A 20,337-nucleotide genomic window follows, 5' to 3' on the forward strand; every position below is an offset into this window, starting at 1 on the left:
AAAGATCCTGACCTGAAATTTGGTCAGCCCTGTTTCTGGGAGCATGTGGTAAGTATTTTATCTTGAACCAAGTCAAGTTTGTTAAGTTTTAGCACTAGAAAGTGTTTTTATCTTTATTTCTCTTGTAACCATTTCTGACTTTAGTACCTTGTACTTGTACTCAATTAAAATCTATTCTATGTATTTAAAGTCGACAAGTCTAAGTTTATTTAAGGCCAGAAGGGACCATCGTGATCATCTATTCCAGAGGTGGGCAAACTACGGTCCGCGGGCCACATCCGGCCCATGGAACCCTCCTGCCCGGCCCCTGAGCTCCTGGCCCGGGAGGCTTGCCTCTGGCCCCTCCTCTGCTGTTCCCCCTCCCCCGCAGCCTCAGCTCACTGCGCCACCGGCACAATGCTCTGGGCAGCGGCACAGCTGCAGAGCCACAGCCTGACCTGGTGCTCTGTGCTGTGTGGGTGGCGTAGGTGGCTCCATCGGCTGCCTGTCCTGGTGCCACTGGTGCTCCAAGCAACGCGGTAAGGGGGCAGGGAGCCGGGGGGGTTGGATAGAGGGCAGGGGAGGTTGGGGTGGTGGTCAGGGAGAGGGGGTGTGGATGGGGGTTGGGGCGGTCAGAGGGCAGGGAACAGGGGGTTTGACTGAGGAAGGGTTGGATGGGGCGGGAGGTCCGGGGGTGGTCAGGGGAAAGGGAGAGGGTGAATGGGGCAGGAGTCGGGGGGGGGGGCGCTGTCAGGGGACAGGGGGGGTTGAATGGGGCAGGAGTGCTGGGGGGGCTGTCAGGGGGTGAGAAGCAGGGAGGATCAGATAGGGGGCGGGGGCCGGGCCATGCCTGGCTGTTTGGGGAGGCACAGCCTCCCCTAACTGGCCCTCCATACCATTTTGGAAACCCGATGTGGCCCTCAGGCCAAAAAGTTTGCCTGCCCCTGATCTAGACTGACCTCCTGTACATCACAGGCTGGAGAACCCTCACACACGTCCTCCTGTAATAGACCCATAAAGTCTAGCTGAGTTGCTGAAGTTCACAACTCATGATTTAAAAACTTCAAGTTACAGAGAATCCACCATTTACTCTAGTTTAAACCAGCAATTGACCCATGCCACAGGCTGTACAGGAAGGCAAAAAAACCCCAGGGTCTCTGCCAATCTGATATGGGGAGAAATTCCTTCTGAACCCCAATTATGGAGATCAGTTGGACCCTGAGCAAGTCAGCAAGACTCACCAGTCAGACATCTGGGAAAGAATTCTGTATAGTAACTCAAAGCCTTCCCCATCTAGAGCCCCATCTCCAGCCTCTGGGAATTTTTGCTACTAACAGTCGCAGATGGGTCACATGCCATTATAGGCAGTCTCATCATACTCTTCCCTCCATAAACTTATCAAGCTCAGTCTTGAAACAAGATAGGTATTTTGCCCTACTCTTCCCCTTGGAAGGCTGTTCCAGAATTTTACTCCCCTGATGGTTAGAAACCTTTCTCTAATTTCAAGCCTAAACTTGTTGATGGCCAGTTTATATCCTTTTTGTGCATCAAAAATGGCACTTAAATAACTCCTTTCCCTCCCTGTTATTTATTCCTCTGATGTATTTATAGAGAGCCACCGTATCTCCTCTTAACCTTCTTTTGGTTAGGCTAAGCAAGCCAAGCTCCTTGAGTTCCTTTCATAAGGTAGGCTTTCCATTCCTCTGATCATCCTAATAGGCCTTCTCTGCACCCTGTTCCAGTCTGAATTGATCTTTCCTAAACTTGGGATACTGGGATTGTGCAGAGTATTCCAGATGAGATCTCACCAGTGCCTTGTATAATGACAATAATACTTCCCTATGTCTACTGGAAATACCTCACCTAGGATTGCATTAGCCTTTTTCACAGCCTCATCGCGTTGGCAGCTTGTAGTCATTCTGTGATCAACCAGTACACCCCGTTCTTTCTTTTCCTCTCATCTCCAGCTTATAGCAAAAATTCTTGTTGATAGTCCCTAAGTGCATGACCTTGCACTATTATATTTCAGCCCATTTCTTTTACTTCAATTTTCAAGATCCTCCAGATCTTCTTGTACGATATTCCAGTCCAATCCTGTTTTCACATTGAAATTTCCCATCATCAATAACAAGTCTTGTCCTGAAACTTCTTATATAGTTTTCCGTAGATTGTTATAAAATGCTTCAGTTTCTTCCTTGGGTACTGCTAAGGTCGGTTCATATACTTGTACTATCATAACTGCCACAGATTTGATTGTATCTCACCTTCAGAATACAAGAAGATACTGAGTTAAATGAAATCAGAGCCTGGCTTGCCTTTAGTTTTCGCATCAACACAGCTCTGTTCTGGTGTCCACCATCTTCTCTTCCCAATGTCAATATCCCTATGTTCATCAAAGTACACCAGACAGGCTAGTCTGGCATGATCTATCTTTCTTTGACAAGATAACTGAATTTTGTAGGCAAGGGAAGAACGGTAAAGATTTAATATATCTAGATTTTAATAAAGCATTTGATATGGTCCCACATGGAATATTATTAGTTAAGATGGAGATTAGTACAATAATTGTAAGGTGGGTAAGGAACTGGCTACAGTGAAGAATGAGTTGCACTGAAAGAACTATTGGGCTGGAGGAAGGTTACTAGTGGAGTTCCTCAAGGATTGGTCTTGGGACCAATCTTATTTAATATTTTCATTAATTACCTTGGCACACAAAGTACAAATGTGCTAATGAAATTTGCTGATGACACAAAGTTGGGGGGCGTTTTCAATACAGGGGAAAATTGGAATATTTTATACAGGAAGAATTGGATTGAGGACTGTAGTAATAGAAATGAGATGAAATTTAATACTTCAAAATGCAAGGTCATGCACTTAGGGATTAATAACAAGAATTCCTACTATAAGCTGGGGGAGCCTTAGCTGGAAATGACAGAAGATAAGAAAGACCTCGGTGTATATGGCTATGTCTACACTGCGCATCTTATAGTGGTGTGGCTGTGCCGCTGTAAGGTGCGCTGTGTAGCTGCTTTTTATCGCAGGCAACAAAATAAAACCACCTCCAACAAGGGGTGGTAACTTCGTCGCCAGGAGCGCAGCTCCTGCAGACAAAGCGTTGTCCACACCAGCACTTTTTGTCATTAAAACTTTTGTCATTCGGGGGTGGGGTGTTTTTTTTTGACAAATGGTTTTGGGTGCTCAATTTAAAATGTTGAAGGGGCCTGACTTTCAGAAAGTGCTGATGTCCAAATCATGGACCTTAATGTTGTTTCAAATTGAAGCACCCAAAATCAAAAGTGATTCTGAACATCTTCCTCTTTTTGTATGGAGCAATTTAGGCTCCAGAGCAGTTAATCTACCATCTTGTATACTTTTATTTTATTTTTAAAAAGTGGTCCTTATGGAACATTATCAAATATTAATAAAGGCATAGATTTCAAGTTGCTAGAGGGAAGAGTTGATACTGAACGCTAGCATAAAATGTTCATTCATCAGAAGGTTAAGAACTCAAGGGTTCAGGCAGCCTGTTCAAGTGAAATCTTTATTTTAGAGTGGTGATTGATGACGTTTTGCCAAATGGGAGGGACCTGGGTAAGCTGAAATGAACTCAAATGTGGGTTTTTGGTGAGTTTTAGCTTCTCACTTAAGTGTTTATCCTGTAGTTTTATCACTCTAAATTATGCTTCTGTGCTGGAAAATTAAAGGAGATTATTTCTTCAAACCAACTTTTCTTGCCTTGCACATAAAGTATATTTACATCTTCTTTGTAAACATTAATCTTTGACTGCTCATTCTTTAAAATATATTCAACTGTTTAATTTTCTAGACCTAGTCTGGTTTCAGAGTAACAGCCGTGTTAGTCTGTATTCGCAAAAAGAAAAGGAGTACTTGTGGCACCTTAGAGACTAACCAATTTATTTGCGCATAAGCTTTCGTGAGCTACAGCTCACTTCATCGGATGCTTATGCTCAAATAAATTGGTTAGTCTCTAAGGTGCCACAAGTACTCCTTTTCTTTTAGACCTAGTCTGTTTGCGTCAAGATTTAAGTAATGGGAAGAATCATAGAATCATAGGACTAGAAGGGACCTTGAGAGGTCTTCTAGTCCAGTCCCCTGCACTCAAGGCAGGACTAACTATTATCTAGAAATAACATTAAAAATTCTTCCTTATTCTGTATGCTACTTCAGAACTGACGGAAGATGCATTTTTTGAGTTGGTTCAAAGTTTTTCTGACTGGTTACCTTTTGATGTGTTCGTTGTAAATCAATCACTCAATATCCTGCAGTGTGATTCTTCTCAGGAAGTTGAAGTGGAACAAGTATGATTGTCTAGTTTGTGTCTTGATAATCTTTCAATAAATGTTCCATCTTCTCCTATGAGTCTACTACTAACAAATAACATTCTCCGTTGTCTGGCTCCTTGGCACTCTACTTTCTGATACATAGCCTGACTGAATATACTTTCCTGGTCCAAGAAAGCAAAGGTGAAGCAATTTATTTCCCTTCACTAGTGCTAGGAGGTTTAGGAGCCAGTAATAAAGTTGTCTTTTCTTCTAAGGCAAAGCTATGTTATATGGATTAATTAGATGCTATTTTTTGCCCTCATGATGGGTGAGTGCTGTCAGGTTCTTTTGAATGGGCCTCAGGCTTAACTTTCTTAGTGACCCTTCTGCTTCACTAAGTACAGGAAAAATTGCAAATTTAGTTCTATTTCTTAACTTTTTTGTTCAATCATGGAGATGTTAAAGATACTACATCCAGGACATTGCCAGCTTTCTTACAAAGCTGTGAATTGTCATGTCAGTTTCCCCAACCAAAAACAAACAGAAGAGGAGACAGGAAATGGGAGGAAAACAGATGGTCCTTTTATGGTCTAGTGGTAGGTTAGTGGTTGTTGCTGTCTATAAAAGTTATGTTTTCAGAACAAAGTTCAGCAAGGTTTCAGCATGCAACAGGTCCATGCTAGTGTGGCTTTGGTTAAATGAGTTTTAGGCCTTTCCCCATAGGCTGTAATACATTATAGCGGTGTTTCCCTAATTCTAGAAAGCTGAGCCCCTCTTCAGGAAGATGGAACCAACCACACTCCCTTTTAATGCTGCCATGTGTTGTTAATTTGTATGTCCTTCCCCTACATTTTACAAACAATGGATAACAAACCAGCATGACCTGCACAGTGCGGGGGCTGGGAGATGTGCTGCTGTGGGTGGTATTGGCTATCCTTCTCTTCTGGGGTCTGGCAGGCTTGTCTGTCGGGGGGAGACAGGAAGCGGATGATTGATTTAGTTGGGGATTGGTCCTGCTTTGAGCAGGGGGTTGGACTAGATGACCTTCTGAGGTCTCTTGATATTCTATGATTCTATGACTGTAACAACTGTCCCGCTGTGAAGCTTCAAGCCACACATGTAAAGAAAACGGTGTGAGTAACTGCTTCCAACTCCCCTCTTCCTCATCTTAGCTGTCAGTTGTGACAAAATAAGTGGTCACTCAGAGTAGATTGAATAAATCTTCATAATACAAGTGAAATATTTAACAGTGGTGGCATTTAAAGTATTATAAATAGTACCCATTCAAATGAATGGGGCAGTTCACACCTCAGAGCTGTTTCAGATTCTCTGTAAACCCAGGCCTGTTTACATGGTTTGGTTTTTACTTGTTTTACATTCTGAAGGTTAAAAGCTAGAGACTATCTTTTTATTTTAAATTAAAGCTGAGAGTCTAGAGAACAATTCAGAGGTATGTCTGTGCTCCCCTTGCCTCCCTCACTCCTCCTCAGACTTTGGGAAACACTGTGCATTACTTATGGCTCCACCTATAGGTAGGGCATGTTGTGAATCAACAGCAGCAAGAGGTCTCAATCCTTGCTCTTACTTCAGATAATTATTTAACCTACTTCCAGATTCCTAGGCATGCATGCAAACTTTGAAAAACTGGATATATTTTGACGTCATAGTTAGGGATAGGCACCAGGGTCATAAGGAAGCCAATTTCTGTTTGAATGTATATGTAGAACTACATAGTTGATCTCTTGTCTGGATGCTACTCTGTTCCCACCAGCATAGTCATGCAAAAGACTCTTATAATTCTGAACTGGCTGAATTAAGATGCGAACAGTTGTGTTATGCCCAGCTTTTTCCTATAATCTTTCCAAGCTATGCAGCCTGAGTTCAAGTGTCACTAAAATGTTTGGTTCAAACTAGCTATAATAAATTAAACTGACGAAAACTTGGGATTGAACTGATTTTTAAAATCTTTCCTCTTACTAAACATTAGGAAAAAACGCAAATGCAAAAAGATTTATGGAGAATTGAAGATGTTACAGCTGGCCTAAGTGCAAATAAAGCAAACTACAAAGTCATAGTAGATTCTATAAAAAATCCAGGTAAGAGAAATTGAGTAAAGATATTAAACTATATCTAAATTCATCTGAATCTCTTGAGTGTGCAGAATTGGGCTAGAAGTCTTGAGGTCATCATTTATTACAGAATTTCCAGTACTTCCTGCTGCTGGTTGTGTTGGGAGTCCCCTTATCCCAGTAACATCAACCTTCCTCACAGGTATTTTTGTACTTACTGATGGAACCAAGAAATGCCAAGGCGTAAGAAAACAAACAAGGGGATAAATTAGCCAAACCTGAAAAAATTGTTTTAATCTTCATAACACTCACTATCACAGTTGCTCTCCTGCCCACCACCTGACAACTCCTCCCACCCCCAGTCTGTCTGCCTTTTCCACTTGGTCCTGCCCCCTCCACTGCCTGCACTTCACACTGTTTTCCATTGTGGGGAAAGGTTGGCAGACAGAACAAACAGCCTTCTGTCGTAGGAAAAGGTGAAGTGAGAAGGTGTATATGGACTGCATGCTCGTCCGCTTCGTTGGACTTCCCAGAAAAAGGAAGTGGAAGTCAGTTGGATGTCTTATGTAGATTGTTTGTTTGTAGCATATGCATAAGAGTATATTTATTAACATTATTTACCTATAAACAGAGTGTGAATTTGTTTTGAGATCATGGAGCTCATAGGTATTAATTTATTTTTAAAATACAACTATAGACACCTATCTGTGTCTAGGTGTCTGGATGTTTTTTGGCATAGCCATAACATCATAGGTTTTTACATCTTAAAAATGTAGTCTATAGTCAGAATAATGAGGGAAGTTTAAGGTTTTTCAAAAGCCAGCGCATAGATACATACTGCTTATTATTTTGTGTGATGTTCTTGTGGGAAAAGTGTGTGCTCATGATGTAGATATAACATCCACACAACTTTTAACTTATTTACTTGTTTGTGCCATAGAAAGAAAAACAGTACCTTCATTTTCTCAGTCTAAAGTGCCTTCATTATCAACTTCTCTCACAACTATGGAGAGCAAACTTTTGACTCAGCGAACTCCTCCATCTAGTCCTGTTAAGTCCTCTTTGGAGGTTAGGCTGTTTCCACAGCCTTATACTCAGCCTAGAACACAGTCTCAACCACAACAGCTGAAAAAAGTGGAGCATCCTCTTCAGTCACCCGTGAAGCTAAAGTCAAAAGTTGTAAGTATTGCTACCATGAATTGAGTGTAAATCTGTCTCCTGCTCTCGCCACCATCATATCTGAGGATCTAATGCTATATGTGAAAACATTTTATAAATAATCGCTTCCTTATCAATGTGAAGCCCAGGCCAAATTACAGAATTTAGCCTGGTAAGGAGAAACTTGGGCTCAGGTTCTAAAATTGCCCTGAATCTGTTCACAGTTTGGGGTGTGACACTGAGCATATTGCATCTAGCATTGTGTTTTCATTAAACAAGGTTCACATGTAGTTCTAATTGTGAAAATGGAAGGCATTCACCAGCAAATATTGCACAAAATAGAGGGATTTCCGAGTTGTGTGGAGCTCTATGTATTCAAGTTAGCAGGATCTGATGAAATTCACACTAGAGAACTTAAGGAATGATCTGAAGCAATCTCGGAACTATTAGAAATTATTTTGAGAACTCATGGAGGAACGGTGAGGTCCCAGAGGACTGGGAAAGGGCTAACATAATATCTGTTTTTAAAAAGGGGATCAAAGAGGACCAGTCAGCCTAACTTGAATATCTGGCAAGTTACTAGAACAAATTATGAAACAATCAATTTGTAAGGACGTAGAGGATAATTGGGTTATAAGTAGTAGCCAACATGGATTTGTCAAGAATAAATCATCCCAAGACAACCTAATTTCCTCCTTTGACAGGGTTACTGGCCTAGGGGATTGGGGGAAGCTATAGATGTAATATATCTAGATTTTAGTAAGGCCTTTTATACCATCCCAGATGACATTCTCATAAGCAAACTAGGGAAATGTGGTGTAGATTAAATTACTTTAATGTCCACTGAAGGAAGGACAAGCAGTAATGGGCTTAATTTACAGCAAGGGAGATTTAGGTTAGATATTAGGGAAAACTTTCTAACTCTAAGAATAGTTAAGCACGGAAGTCGGTTTCAAGGGAGGTTGTAGAATCCCCATCGTTGAAGGTTTTTAAGAACAGGCTAGACCAGCGGTTTTTAAAGTTCGGGTCGCAACCCAGTATTGGGTCGCGGAATGCAAGGCACTGAGTCACCTTACTCAGCACCCAGCGACCCTGGCGGCTGGCCAGTAAAAACTAATAGTAAAACTCGTAGTCCTTACCCGGAAGCAGCCAGCAGCAGATATGGCTCATAGGCAGGGGGGCCACGGGACTCCACGCGCTGCCCCCACCCCGAGCACCGGCTAATAGGAGCTGGGGGTGGTGGTGCTTGTGGGCAGGAGCCGCTTGCGCCCCTCCACCTAGGATCCAGACCTGCTGGCCACTTCCGGGGCACAGTGCGGTCTGCAGTGCCAGGACAGGCGGGAAGCCTGCCTCTGCACCCTGGCTGCGCTGCTGACCGGGAGCCACCAGAGGTAAGCCCACGCCCCAACCCTGCTCCCCAATCCCCTGCCCTAGCCCTGAGGCCCCACCCAAACCCAGAGCCCCTTCCTGGCTCCACCGCAGAGCCTGTATCCCTAGCCCAGCACCCTGACCCCCCCATCCTGCATCCCAACCCCTGCCCCAGCCCAGAGCCCCCTTCCACACCCTGAGCCCCTCATTCCCGGCCTCACCCTGCAGCCCTCACCGCCGCACCCAAAACCCCTCATCCCCAGCTCCACTGGATCGCGGGCATCAACAATTTTCTTAAACTGGGTCACCAGAAAAAAAGATTGAAAACCACTGGGATAGACAAACACCTGTAAGGGATGGTCTAAGTTTACTTGGTCCTGCCTAATTGCAGGGGGCTGGACTAGATGACCCCTTAAGGTCCCTTCCAGCCCTATATTTCTATGATTCTATAAAGGAACTGAGTGATAGTGCTTGAAGAAGTTGAGTAGATAACATGTAAAATCATATGCGTTAGTTGGTAGGATGAGGAACATGCTTCACCATTTTGTTATGTATTAAGACAGAGCCTTCTTCAGTAGTTAAAATAACCCTTTAAAGCTCCAAGAATATAAGAAAAAGTGTGTTTTAAACTTCATAGCATATTATTTGCTGAGTCTCAGTTTATTTACCTTTTACCAGGGAGATGAAGCACCACCCAGACCTCCTCTCCCTCAGGTCTACAATCCTGATGATCACCCACCAGCTGTTCCACCTCTTCCAAGGGAAGCCAATGTCATCAGGCACACATCAGTGCGAGGCCTGAAACGTCAGTCAGATGAAAGAAAGAGAGATCGAGAACTGGGACAATATGTAAATGGTGATTATAGGGTGAGCAGTCACTTAGCCACAGCCTTTAAAATTTATGGACCTTTATAATTTTTTGCTCTGATACATTTTATAGTATACAGACTGCTTATGGAATGATATGGAATGCTTATATGGCAACCTGGAAACACAAAGACTCTAAGAAAACTATTTTAATTTGTCTTAAATCTATAGTCTCACTTGATCAAATGAATATTTTTCTTTGTAGGGAGAGCTCCGTTCATGCATGAGTGAACCTGAATTAGCTACAATAGATGGTGACTTCAGCCAAACTTCACTTGGTTTCATAGGTTCTGACAGTGGATACCAGACATTACCTACCAGAGGTAAGCCAGAGAATTGATAAAAGACCATTTTTAAAAAGTACTAGGTGTCTGACATATTATGTATGGGGTGTGTGTATTTGTTACAGATTAGGGGTGCTGTTTGAGTCATTATCTTAAAGTTAGCTAAACAATGATATCAAGCAATGTTTTGATGATTTTGCCATAGAAATAATCAGCCTCTACAAAACAGCTTACCGTTTTTTGTTAGAAAGTGGGAGTGTACCATAACAGAACAGCTTGTCAGAACAGCTCTTAAATTATTGTCTGACCCAAAAGATTTCTTATGTTCATAATGGCTTAAATTGTAGAGTTTTTTTAAAGTGAATCTATTCCACCATATTGGCAGCCCTAGAGAGTGAAGACATCACAGATACAGCATAAGCAGAGTTAGTGCAATTTTCCCTATGCCACCTCCAGTCCTGGAACCACCTTAGAGGAAAGAGTAGGGGCAATTCAGTTTTTATCCCCATTCAGTCCTTGTCCCTCTGCTCTGATTGTAAGTACCATTTTGGGTCAGGTTTGCTGGTAGTTTGGTTATATTAACTCTTGTTACAGGACTGAGGCTACAGACTTCTCATTTTACATGAGCTTCCAAACTGTCTTCAGATGGTACTGAATTTTAATCACTATGAACCATAGAATGAATTTGACTGGTGACCTAGATGTGAAAGTCCTGTATCCCATTACTGCCCTACCTGGCTGAAAATGTTGAGACGTGAACTGTAACAAAAATATATAATAGAAAATGTAAAACAGTTTTTTGAAACACCCACCTGTTATCTGTCTCTTGAGCATTGTTTTGCTTCTTTGTAAAGGATTATCCGGATCAACTTCCAGACTGCACCAAACATCCACCATTTCATCGTATGCAACATTTCAAAGAGATAGCGCCAAGGTAACTTTAAATAAATATTTTGGTGACAAGCGTCTGGATCTCTATAGACAATATGCTGAGTGCAGATGTATTTCGCATAACAGGAGCTGATTCTGATAGCACCCATGGGATGGAAAACTGTTTAAAAAAATTTTTTTACAGCTGTCATAGTAAGGCCTCCTACCAGTCACATTGCTAAACTGATTGGGCATGCCTAGAGACAGAAGTAACACCATAAATGAAAAAATTAGGGAGTACAGGCTCGGATGATTTGGTCATGTAAACAGTCCCGACAATTTTGTGGGTAAGAGGGTCCAGCAGATCAATAGTGAAGGAAAAAGACAACGAAGCTGATCCAAGAAGAAGTGGTGGGATGTCATAAGGGAAGAAGTGTAAGAATGTGGTGTGATAGAGGATTGATCAGAGTACTTTAGAGGGAGAACCCTTCTAGAACGGACCCCATTTGATGGGATTAATACAAAGAAGAAGAGACAGAGTCGGAACGACTCACTGAACTTGGTACAGATTCACAAAGGAAAGCCTTGGACCTAGTTAATGATACAGTGTGTGTATTACCTTAGTAGAAATTGCAGAGTTGAAAATATGCAAAATAGTTTAAAAGACAATAGGATAAAATCAACTCATTTACACTGAGAAATAGAGAAAGAGTTAACTTTTTTAGTATACTACTTATAAAGTATTAATTACAACATATGGTTTGATCACTTTTAACAGGAGAGACCAAAGAGTGCCTTGGAACGCTTATACTCTGGAGACCACCAGAGATTCAAGATGAGTGCTGAGGAACAACTAGAAAGAATGAAGCGACATCAGAAGGCATTAGTTCGTGAACGCAAGAGAACTCTTAGCCAAGGAGAAAGACAGTCTGTTTCATCTCGGTCTTTCATCCGGCCCGTTTCTGCAGACATAGGCTCAGTATGTTAGATATGCCTTAAAAGGACTAAACTAAAAATATGATCTGTCATTTTTCTAGGAAGCACTTTCACCTGAGAGTACATGATACTTCTACTCTAAATATACTGTAGTGTAATACCTGTTTCAAGAGTGTGAATAACAAATGATCAGTTTTTGATAACAAATAGTTGCAGTCTGTGTAGCTGGTTGTGCAGGTAAGTTGGTCAGAGAACAACGTGGCAAGAAGAGAATAGTATATATTGAAATGACTTCAGAGACAGGAATTGTTTTTATTGATTGGAACTGTATTTAGAAAGCATAATGAAGTTTGTACACCTTTCAGATTGCTTATGACAGAATGGGCCTTTTAGAATGTTCTTATATAGTGTGTTTAAAATCTTTATAACTAGATTAGGAGATATATATGGTTATAGCAAACCAAGGTTTTTTCCATGAGGTGTTGACAAAATATAAATAAACTGATAATCAGTTTTAAGATCTAATCCTATTTAATGGAAGTTTATGCAACAGTTAATGTGTTTTAATTATTATAAATTATTCTTTAAAGCTCAGATGTGGAATATTTTAATGAGGCTCAAAGTTCAGTTGCTGAAGAAGAGGATTTTTTTTTTGTTTGAGAATAAATGCTGTACTGAACAGAATTTTTTAATTATACATTTTGGACACTAACCAAAGCAATTCTAATTGGTGAAGTTATCTGATCATGTCATGGTATCAAACGAAGGATGTACTGTAAATGTCACAGCCACTGTAATGCTAGCCTTCCTTTTTAAAATGTATTTTTCTTTTGGTTCACCAGAGCCTTAGAACGATCACCTTATTTACCTAATTCATTGCACAAGATCTCTTGCTTTTAGAATTGTCACTCATAATACCTAATTCCTTCTTTTGTTTAAAAGAAGTAAAAAGTTTCTAATTATTTCAAAATAATTTCTAACTAGACTACTCAATTTTTACCAGACTTAATTGCATTTTAGTAGCTGTGTGTCAATTATTAGCACTTCTAAATCCCTTGATATTATTCAATTTTTTATTCCCATTTCTTAAGAATCCTTCAGAAACACTAATTTACAACCCAATTATCTTTGTTTACTTCATCAAATAAATATGGGTACACTTCTTGGAGACATTCGTCCATGCTGGCCTGCATTTTGCAATCACAAATTTGCAGAAATGCACAATTTTGATATCACTGCCATTTTCATGTTTTAGTTAGCAAAACTAAACCTGAACTTTTAATGCACAACGCTAATATGTTTGCACTCTTCTAATTTAAACATTTCATAACACTCCTTTAACAATTTTAATGAATATTTTATGTACAAATTTGTGTGCCATCTTGTTTCTTGCTATAAGGAATTAAAATGATCTCCTTTAGCTATTGATATGTTTCATAGAGATCTCTTCCTGTATCTAGAGGGCTCCAACACACAAAAGCATGTTTGATAGCACATTTGCTTGTTTGCAGCGTTACAATTATTTAGTGGCCAAGATGGTAAACAGCTAAATATGTAATTAGTTTAATTGCTGCACAGTATGTAACATTCTATTTTAAACATACATTGTATGTGTAACTCTAATTTTAATATAATGCACTGGGTTTTTTTTAAATTCATCACCTCTCAAGTGTAGTATGACATTTTAAATATTGAACATAGGACATGGATTTATTTGTTATATAAAATGCCTTTTTAATGTCTCCACATCAAAGCCAATAAACATATTGCTACATAATAATGGTTTGATGTTTTTTCTTACCAATATAACAATATCTTGGAATTAATATTGTGTAAGTATAAAATATATTATGGCAATCAGGCCTGGTTGAATATGAGTAGAAGATTGCTTCTTGAGCACTGTGTTTGTAAGAAAACGTATTTTCCCCTTTGAATCCTAAAAAAAGATTTTCTAACTTTTTCCATGAGTTTTAACTGCCTTATAATTAAATAACATTTTGAATATATATAAAAACTACATATTTTTGAGTGATTATTGAGAGCTTGTGCATGAATAGGTTTAAATCAGGGTTTTTTTTAATATGTATAACCTAGTGGAGTAAAAGTGGCTGTAAGCTTTAATCAAAGCCAGTCAAGAGTTACAGTACTTGCTCTTGTGCAGTATAATTATTGGAGAGAGATTTAAGAAAAGCAGATGTGTGAAACATATAGCAACATATTCTGCTTTCTACATTGTCAAATACTGGAAGAGTGCTTTTCTTGTTCAGAATATAAATACTGATTTGTGGGTTGAGGGGGTATGATATTTTCAGTTTTCAGCTTTGTAAGATAAAATTCCAGGGCTCCACTAAAATGAATATGACATTGCCACCATGTTAGGCATTTGATGAGAACATAACTACATCCATAACGTCTTTTAGGCATATACATTTGTATTAAGTTATATAAAATATGCCTAGCTAAGGAGGGGCATTCTGTCATAATTTCAACTTTGAACCCCCAAAACATGCTGCTTAATTCAAAGTGGTTTGAGAATTGGCCTGCTTAAACCCTGGGTTGTGAGTTCAATCCTTGAGGGGGGCATTTAGGGATCTGGAGCAAAAATTGGGGATTGTTCCTGCTTTGAGCAGGGGTTTGGACTAGATGATCTCCTGAGGTCCCTTCCAATCCTGAGATTCTATGATAGCTAAAAGTTTGCCTTGTAAAGGCAATTATTCTTTTGGTAAGCTTTTTATTGTGAGATTTTTATTTTTATAATGATAACCAATAAATTGTAAATTTTGGTTGATCTTATAAGGAGAATGAAACAATCTTTTTATTGAAGTTTTATGATTAAGATGGCTTTGAGGATATTTTAAATATTTCCAGGACCAATGGAATTTAATATTAGCATTATAATTTCAGTTAATTTATGTATCTGTGGAGTATTAGTAGTAATTACTGTGCACTTCTGCATAAGATCTCTAAGTCTCTAAGGTGCCACAAGTCCTCCTTTTCTTTTTGCGAAAACAGACTAACATGGCTGCTACTCTGAAATAAGATCTAGTGTAATTTTCAGTCTGTTGTGTAAACGTCCACCCTTCAAAGTCATCCTATTTGATAAGATATGTATTTATGATGTTTATTGCTCCGTATTCTATCATTCTCTAAGGTCACTGAAACCAAAACAGTCTGCCTATGGTCCCCTTAATGTATATGCACGGAGCACTTACTTCTTATTAACGGGACTTATGGACAGTCATCACAAGTTTACTTATTAGAGCTTAATACTGATCAACAGTTTTTTACAGCATGCAAAAAAAAATAGTAAAATCTTATAGCACAGCTAGAAATCAAATGTAATACTAATAAGACTAACAAACATTTTTTTGCATGACAGTCGTGTTTTTTGTGTGTCAGTTATTTAAGAGTATAACTTCATGGACTCTTTCAGCAACCTAATATTAGAGGCTATGGTCATAAACATTTCTAGGAGATCTATTTGTTGGTATACACCATTAATTGTTTTGTATCTGTTACCAGTGGAAACGAGAACAAGAATTTGATTTGCAGTTACTTGAGAGAGCAATACGTGGAGAAGAGAAAAACGAAAATGACTGGTTAAAAATTCAGCCTGTACCAGTGAAAGAGATGGACCTGGAACCTCAAGATTATGACTTAGATATCAGCAGAGAGGTAATGCTAGTGGTATGTTGTTCCATACAGTATGTCCAAAATTCTTCAGTTTTTCTAAGTTTTAGGTAATTCTTCTCCTCTCAAATTCTTGTGTTTCAGGAGTTTCCCTAAAAGTTCCAGTTTAATAGAGAGTTTTATAAACAATGAAGAACTAGGCTGGTGGCCCTGTGCTGAAAGTATCTCACTTTTGGAGACCAGGATCATATGAGTGCTTGGCCTTATTAGAGGGAAAATGTTAAATGTTCGCCCTGTGCTGTAGAAAATATTTACAAAAGTTTTAGTAAAGAAAAATAAAACAAATTATATATTGCATATGCAGATTTCAGATTAGAGTTGAAAGGATTAGACACTGAAGGCTAATTTAAAATAGGAAGTAGAGAAAGGTATAGAAGAAAAAGCTACCTCAAGGAAGCTATCCAGCTGTGACTCATGGTTAATGTGAACTGGCACAACATGGTACAGCAGAAGAGTGAATGTCTCTTTATACTGGTCTGGAAAAATAAATCTTGTCTTTACTATAGGCTATATGAAAAATATAAATCAGTGATATCGGTGCCGGATTTTGTCAGCAGTTTTCATAACTCAGTAAAGCATTTATTTGAAATGCTATAGAGCCATCTGGTGGCTCAGAGGCAGTATAACATAGTGTTGTGTACTTGTGGCGCCTTAGAGACTAACAGATTTATTTGAGCATAAGCTTTCGTGAGCTACAGCTCACTTCATTGGATTCATTCAGTGGAAAATACAGTGGGGAGATTTATATACATAGAGAGCATGAAACAATGGGTGTTACCATACATACTGTAACGAGAGTGATCACTTAAGGTGAGCTATTACCAGCAGGAGAGCGGGGGGGGGGGGCACCTTTTGTAGTGATAATCAAGAATCTGAAAGTATTTGTAACAGAATGCGGGGTTTTTTTTCAGAGTAACAGCCATGTTAGTCTGTATTCGCAAAAAGAAAAGGAGTACTTGTGGCACCTTAGAGACTAACCAATTTATTTGAGCATGAGCTTTCGTGAGCTACAGCTCACTTCATCAGATGCATACTGTGGAAAGTTTAGAAGATCTTATTATATACACACAAAGCATGAAAAAATACCTCTTCCCACCCCACTCTCCTGCTGGTAATAGCTTATCTAAAGTGATCACTCTCCTTACAATGTGTATGATAATCAAGGTGGGCCATTTCCAACACAAATCCAGGTTTTTTTTGTAGCTGTGTTGGTCCCAGGATATTAGAGACAAGGTGGGTAGGGTGACCAGATGTCCCGATTTTATAGGGAGTGTCCTGATTTTGGGGTGTTTTTCTTACATAGACTCCTATTACCCCGCACCCCCTGTCCCGATTTTTGTTGCTGTCTGGTCACCCTAAAGGTGGGTGAGGAAATATCTTTTATTGAACCAACTTCTGCTGGTAAAAGAGAGAAGCTCTTGAGTTTACACAGAGCTGTTCTAAACGGATTGTTAAGCATAACTAGTTAACACACATTTCAAAGGACCATTCAGAGTGAAATGTCCCATTAATACCCCTCCAGTCATAGGGAGGAAAGGAAGGGGTGGGGGAGCAGTTGCAGTAAGCCATAAATCCAGTTTCTGTATTCAGTCCATGATTTTTAGTGTCTAACAAAGTTATAAATTTAATCTCCCAGGCTCGTATTTTGAAAGTGTTGTTCAGATTTCCTTTGAGGATGAGGACTGATAAGTCAGATGTAGAGTGATCGCTTTGTGAAAAGTGTTCACCCATAAGTGAGGTGGTGTTTTTGTCTTTTATCATTTTCCTGTGTGCGTTCATTCAAGAGTATAGTGGTTATCTGGTTTCATCCACATACTTGCTATCGATGCATTTAGTGTACAGAATGAGTTGAAAAGTCAGTAAAGATCCTTAACAATGTCTTGAATTGCAGTACATTGCCTGTGGAATCAGGAAGTTGTTATATCTTGATACCTTCATATTGGAGTCTTTGCTGATAGAGTTCAGTTGGTATTGGATTTAATCTTTGTATGTGTGCAATGAGGAGCACTCCACTCCTGTGGATTTTGGGAGTTGGGGAATTCATGCCCTATTCTTACAAACCTGCTCCGCTCTACCCTGGCCCATTGGAATCCCTCACTCTACCCAGCTCCCCTTCTTAAATTGAACAGGAATGGAGCTCTACTCCTGTAGACCCTGAAAGGTGCACCACAGTACAGCTCCCCTCATGCCAGTATTTGGAAATTGGCAGGCTAAGGGCATGTCTACACTATAAAATTAAGTTGACCTCACTTACGTTGGCATATAGCCACCACAGTAAGTACATCGGTTGTACGTCTTTACAGTTTGCTCCTTGTGTCAGTGGTGCGTGTCCTCACCAGGAGTACTTGCACCATTGAACTGTCAGATGGGGCATTGTGGGATGACTTCTTAAAGCGAGCAACAGTCGATGTAAGCAACACGGTATCTACACTGACATTGCGTCGACCTAACCACATCAACATTGACTCTACACTTCTTGTGGAGGTGGACTTATTAAGTCGGTGTAGCAGGCGAGTTATATTGGTGGGAATGAAATTTTAGTGTAGACACTTACAGAGTTAGGTCAACATAAGCTGCCTTGTGTTGACCTAACTCTCTAGTGTAGACCAGGGCTTAGTGTGAACTAATATACCAGGGATGGATGGGAAGCAGCAGAGCTGGAGGCTCATCTCTGTTGACAGTGGCAGCAGCTGTGCCCTGTTTGGTCAGACCTTTTCTCGATGAATGATTTTTCCCTTTAATTAATTATATGCATATCTGATCAGTTTTGTGGTAGATACATAATCTATGTATCTATGATACAAAGGTTATCATTTTTTTTAAATGTAGGTTCCAGTCTAGAAGTCCGAGGGGGTAGCTAATTCTCCATGCCCATTAGATTCTTGGCCCTTCTGATGATATTCCTGCTAAAGGTGCCAGTTGTAATAGAGAATAGGGGTTCAATCCTCCGCTCTAAGCCTCCTTTCTGCCTTTCCCTGCCTTCTGGGGCTGGCTCCTGGTACAAGTTAGAGCAGCCCAAAGCTGCTCTGGTCCCCTAGGGGGCTATTATGCTGGCAAGATTTCTGGAGTGCATTGGGTTCTAGCCTCATCCTCTGGCCCCTGGGGTGAGCCCTGTGCTGAGAGGGGGATCATAAGAGGCTAGCATAGAGCCATCTATATTGGCATTATGCCAATTGAAGAATCCCCCATGCCATGGGAGTCCCCAGCTGTCCCTTTAGGGAAAATCTGTGGTCACTTTGCATAGTGAAGTGGCACAAATTTAGTTCAGCAGAGATGAAGATCTGGATTAAGGGCTTCCTTTTCTTGTGACCTCACCAGACCCTGTCCATGTCACCCTGGCTTCAGGCTCCCCAACACCCTTTAAGAAAACTCAGTCACAAAGTTCTGAACCGTTGGCCAGCTGACCTGCTGCTCACACTTAATAGATTTTTGCTTGCTTGTTTGTTTTACACTATACACTGTCTGGCCTGTCTGCTTGAGACAGTGCAAAGTGAGCAGATGAGCTGATCTGGTCTCAGCAGAGATACCTTAGCAGGATACCCTGACTCCTCCCAGAATCTCCTTTACCAGTCACAGCTCTACACCAATGACTTACCTCCCAAAAGGAGAGAAAAAGTCAGAAGAGAAAAAAATCCTTAAAGGGCATTAGTTCCAGTTCAAAGGAAATGTTTAGAATCAGGGAAATACACAGGGCTGTGAAGATCCATATCACACTCCAGTCAATGTGCACATGCAATTCCCATTTGGGTTATTATGTCTAGTGGAGAATAGCTATACCTTGGAGTTTTTGAAGTCCTAGGTATCAGAAGTTACATTCTCTCTCTTTTTCCATAGTTGTCAAAACCTGAAAAGGTGACAATTCCAGACCGCTATGTTGAGCTGGACCCTGAAGAACCTCTCAGTTCAGAAGAATTAGCCTCAAGACACCGTAAAGCAGAAAAGATAAAGAATATTCTTACCAGGTCTAGGTCAGATTACTTTTATAATCCCTCCTTTTTTTTTAAATCTCAAACAACTCTATACCACAGATTTTTTCAGATCTAATGCTGATTATTAAACCAAGGTACAATGTATTGTGTAACTTTTATGAAAAATATACAGATGTGATATACATGATAAATACACTTCGAGAGGGATATGTGTATCTAAATGATATAGGAGGAGGGATTATCTATAAAATTCCAGGCATGTCACTGTGTGCATCACTCTGAAGCCTTAAAATATCTGTACAAGAAGTCTGAAGTGATGGAAACAGCTACAAGCATGGCTGAAAGCTGTTTTTGTTCAGAATATCACTGGGTTCAATCATCACTGGGATTTGTAGTCTGTTACTATTCAATTGTTAAATTCTTAGCCATTTTCATCTTTTATATACATGCGACTTTATGAATTACAGCCATGTAACATAACAGCATGGGCTGCGGCTACTACTGTCCTAATAATGACTTCTACTTGTATGTCTGAGTGTTTAAAAGTATTAGTGAATCCTGACAAAATGTCTTTTAGGCAGGTATGGTAGGTAAACTGGGGCATGGAGAGGTTGTGATTTGACCCAAAGGCAGAAAGTCCATGTCAGAGCTGGGGATAGAACACTGTTTTCTATCTATACTACACCTTTTAGACACAGATTTTCAAAGAACTTGCTGGCTACTTAGAGCTAGCATAGACTTGCTCATATTGATGCAGTTGAAACTTTCAGCATAAAGAGTTTATCATCAACTCAAGTGCCTGCCACATCATTTATAATCTGTTTGAAGAGACGGGACCTGTAGGCCACTAGGTTGTGCCTCTTTCTCTTAGCGCTAACAAGTATCCTCACTAACTTCAAAGAAA

At 40.1% G+C, this 20,337-nt stretch overlaps 1 protein-coding gene across 7 annotated transcripts in view; it reads left to right on the forward strand.

Moving 5' to 3' along the window:
* Positions 1-20,337, forward strand: part of PLEKHA7 (pleckstrin homology domain containing A7) — a 268,956-nt gene that overhangs the window by 240,112 nt on the left and 8,507 nt on the right. For 4 of the 7 annotated variants that reach the window (XM_074954938.1, XM_074954934.1, XM_074954936.1 and 1 more), the window contains 8 exons: positions 6,250-6,358; positions 7,272-7,510; positions 9,536-9,724; positions 9,930-10,047; positions 10,863-10,942; positions 11,657-11,857; positions 15,337-15,501; positions 19,339-19,472. In XM_074954938.1, coding sequence (XP_074811039.1) covers positions 6,250-6,358; positions 7,272-7,510; positions 9,536-9,724; positions 9,930-10,047; positions 10,863-10,942; positions 11,657-11,857; positions 15,337-15,501; positions 19,339-19,472 — 1,235 coding nt within the window. The remainder of the gene's footprint in view (positions 1-6,249; positions 6,359-7,271; positions 7,511-9,535; positions 9,725-9,929; positions 10,048-10,862; positions 10,943-11,656; positions 11,858-15,336; positions 15,502-19,338; positions 19,473-20,337) is intronic. The other 3 variants (XR_012639855.1, XR_012639856.1, XM_074954935.1) reach the window with 2 other exon arrangements.

The sequence above is a fragment of the Natator depressus genome, chromosome 6, assembly GCF_965152275.1.
Source record: "Natator depressus isolate rNatDep1 chromosome 6, rNatDep2.hap1, whole genome shotgun sequence".
NCBI lineage: Eukaryota > Metazoa > Chordata > Testudines > Cheloniidae > Natator > Natator depressus.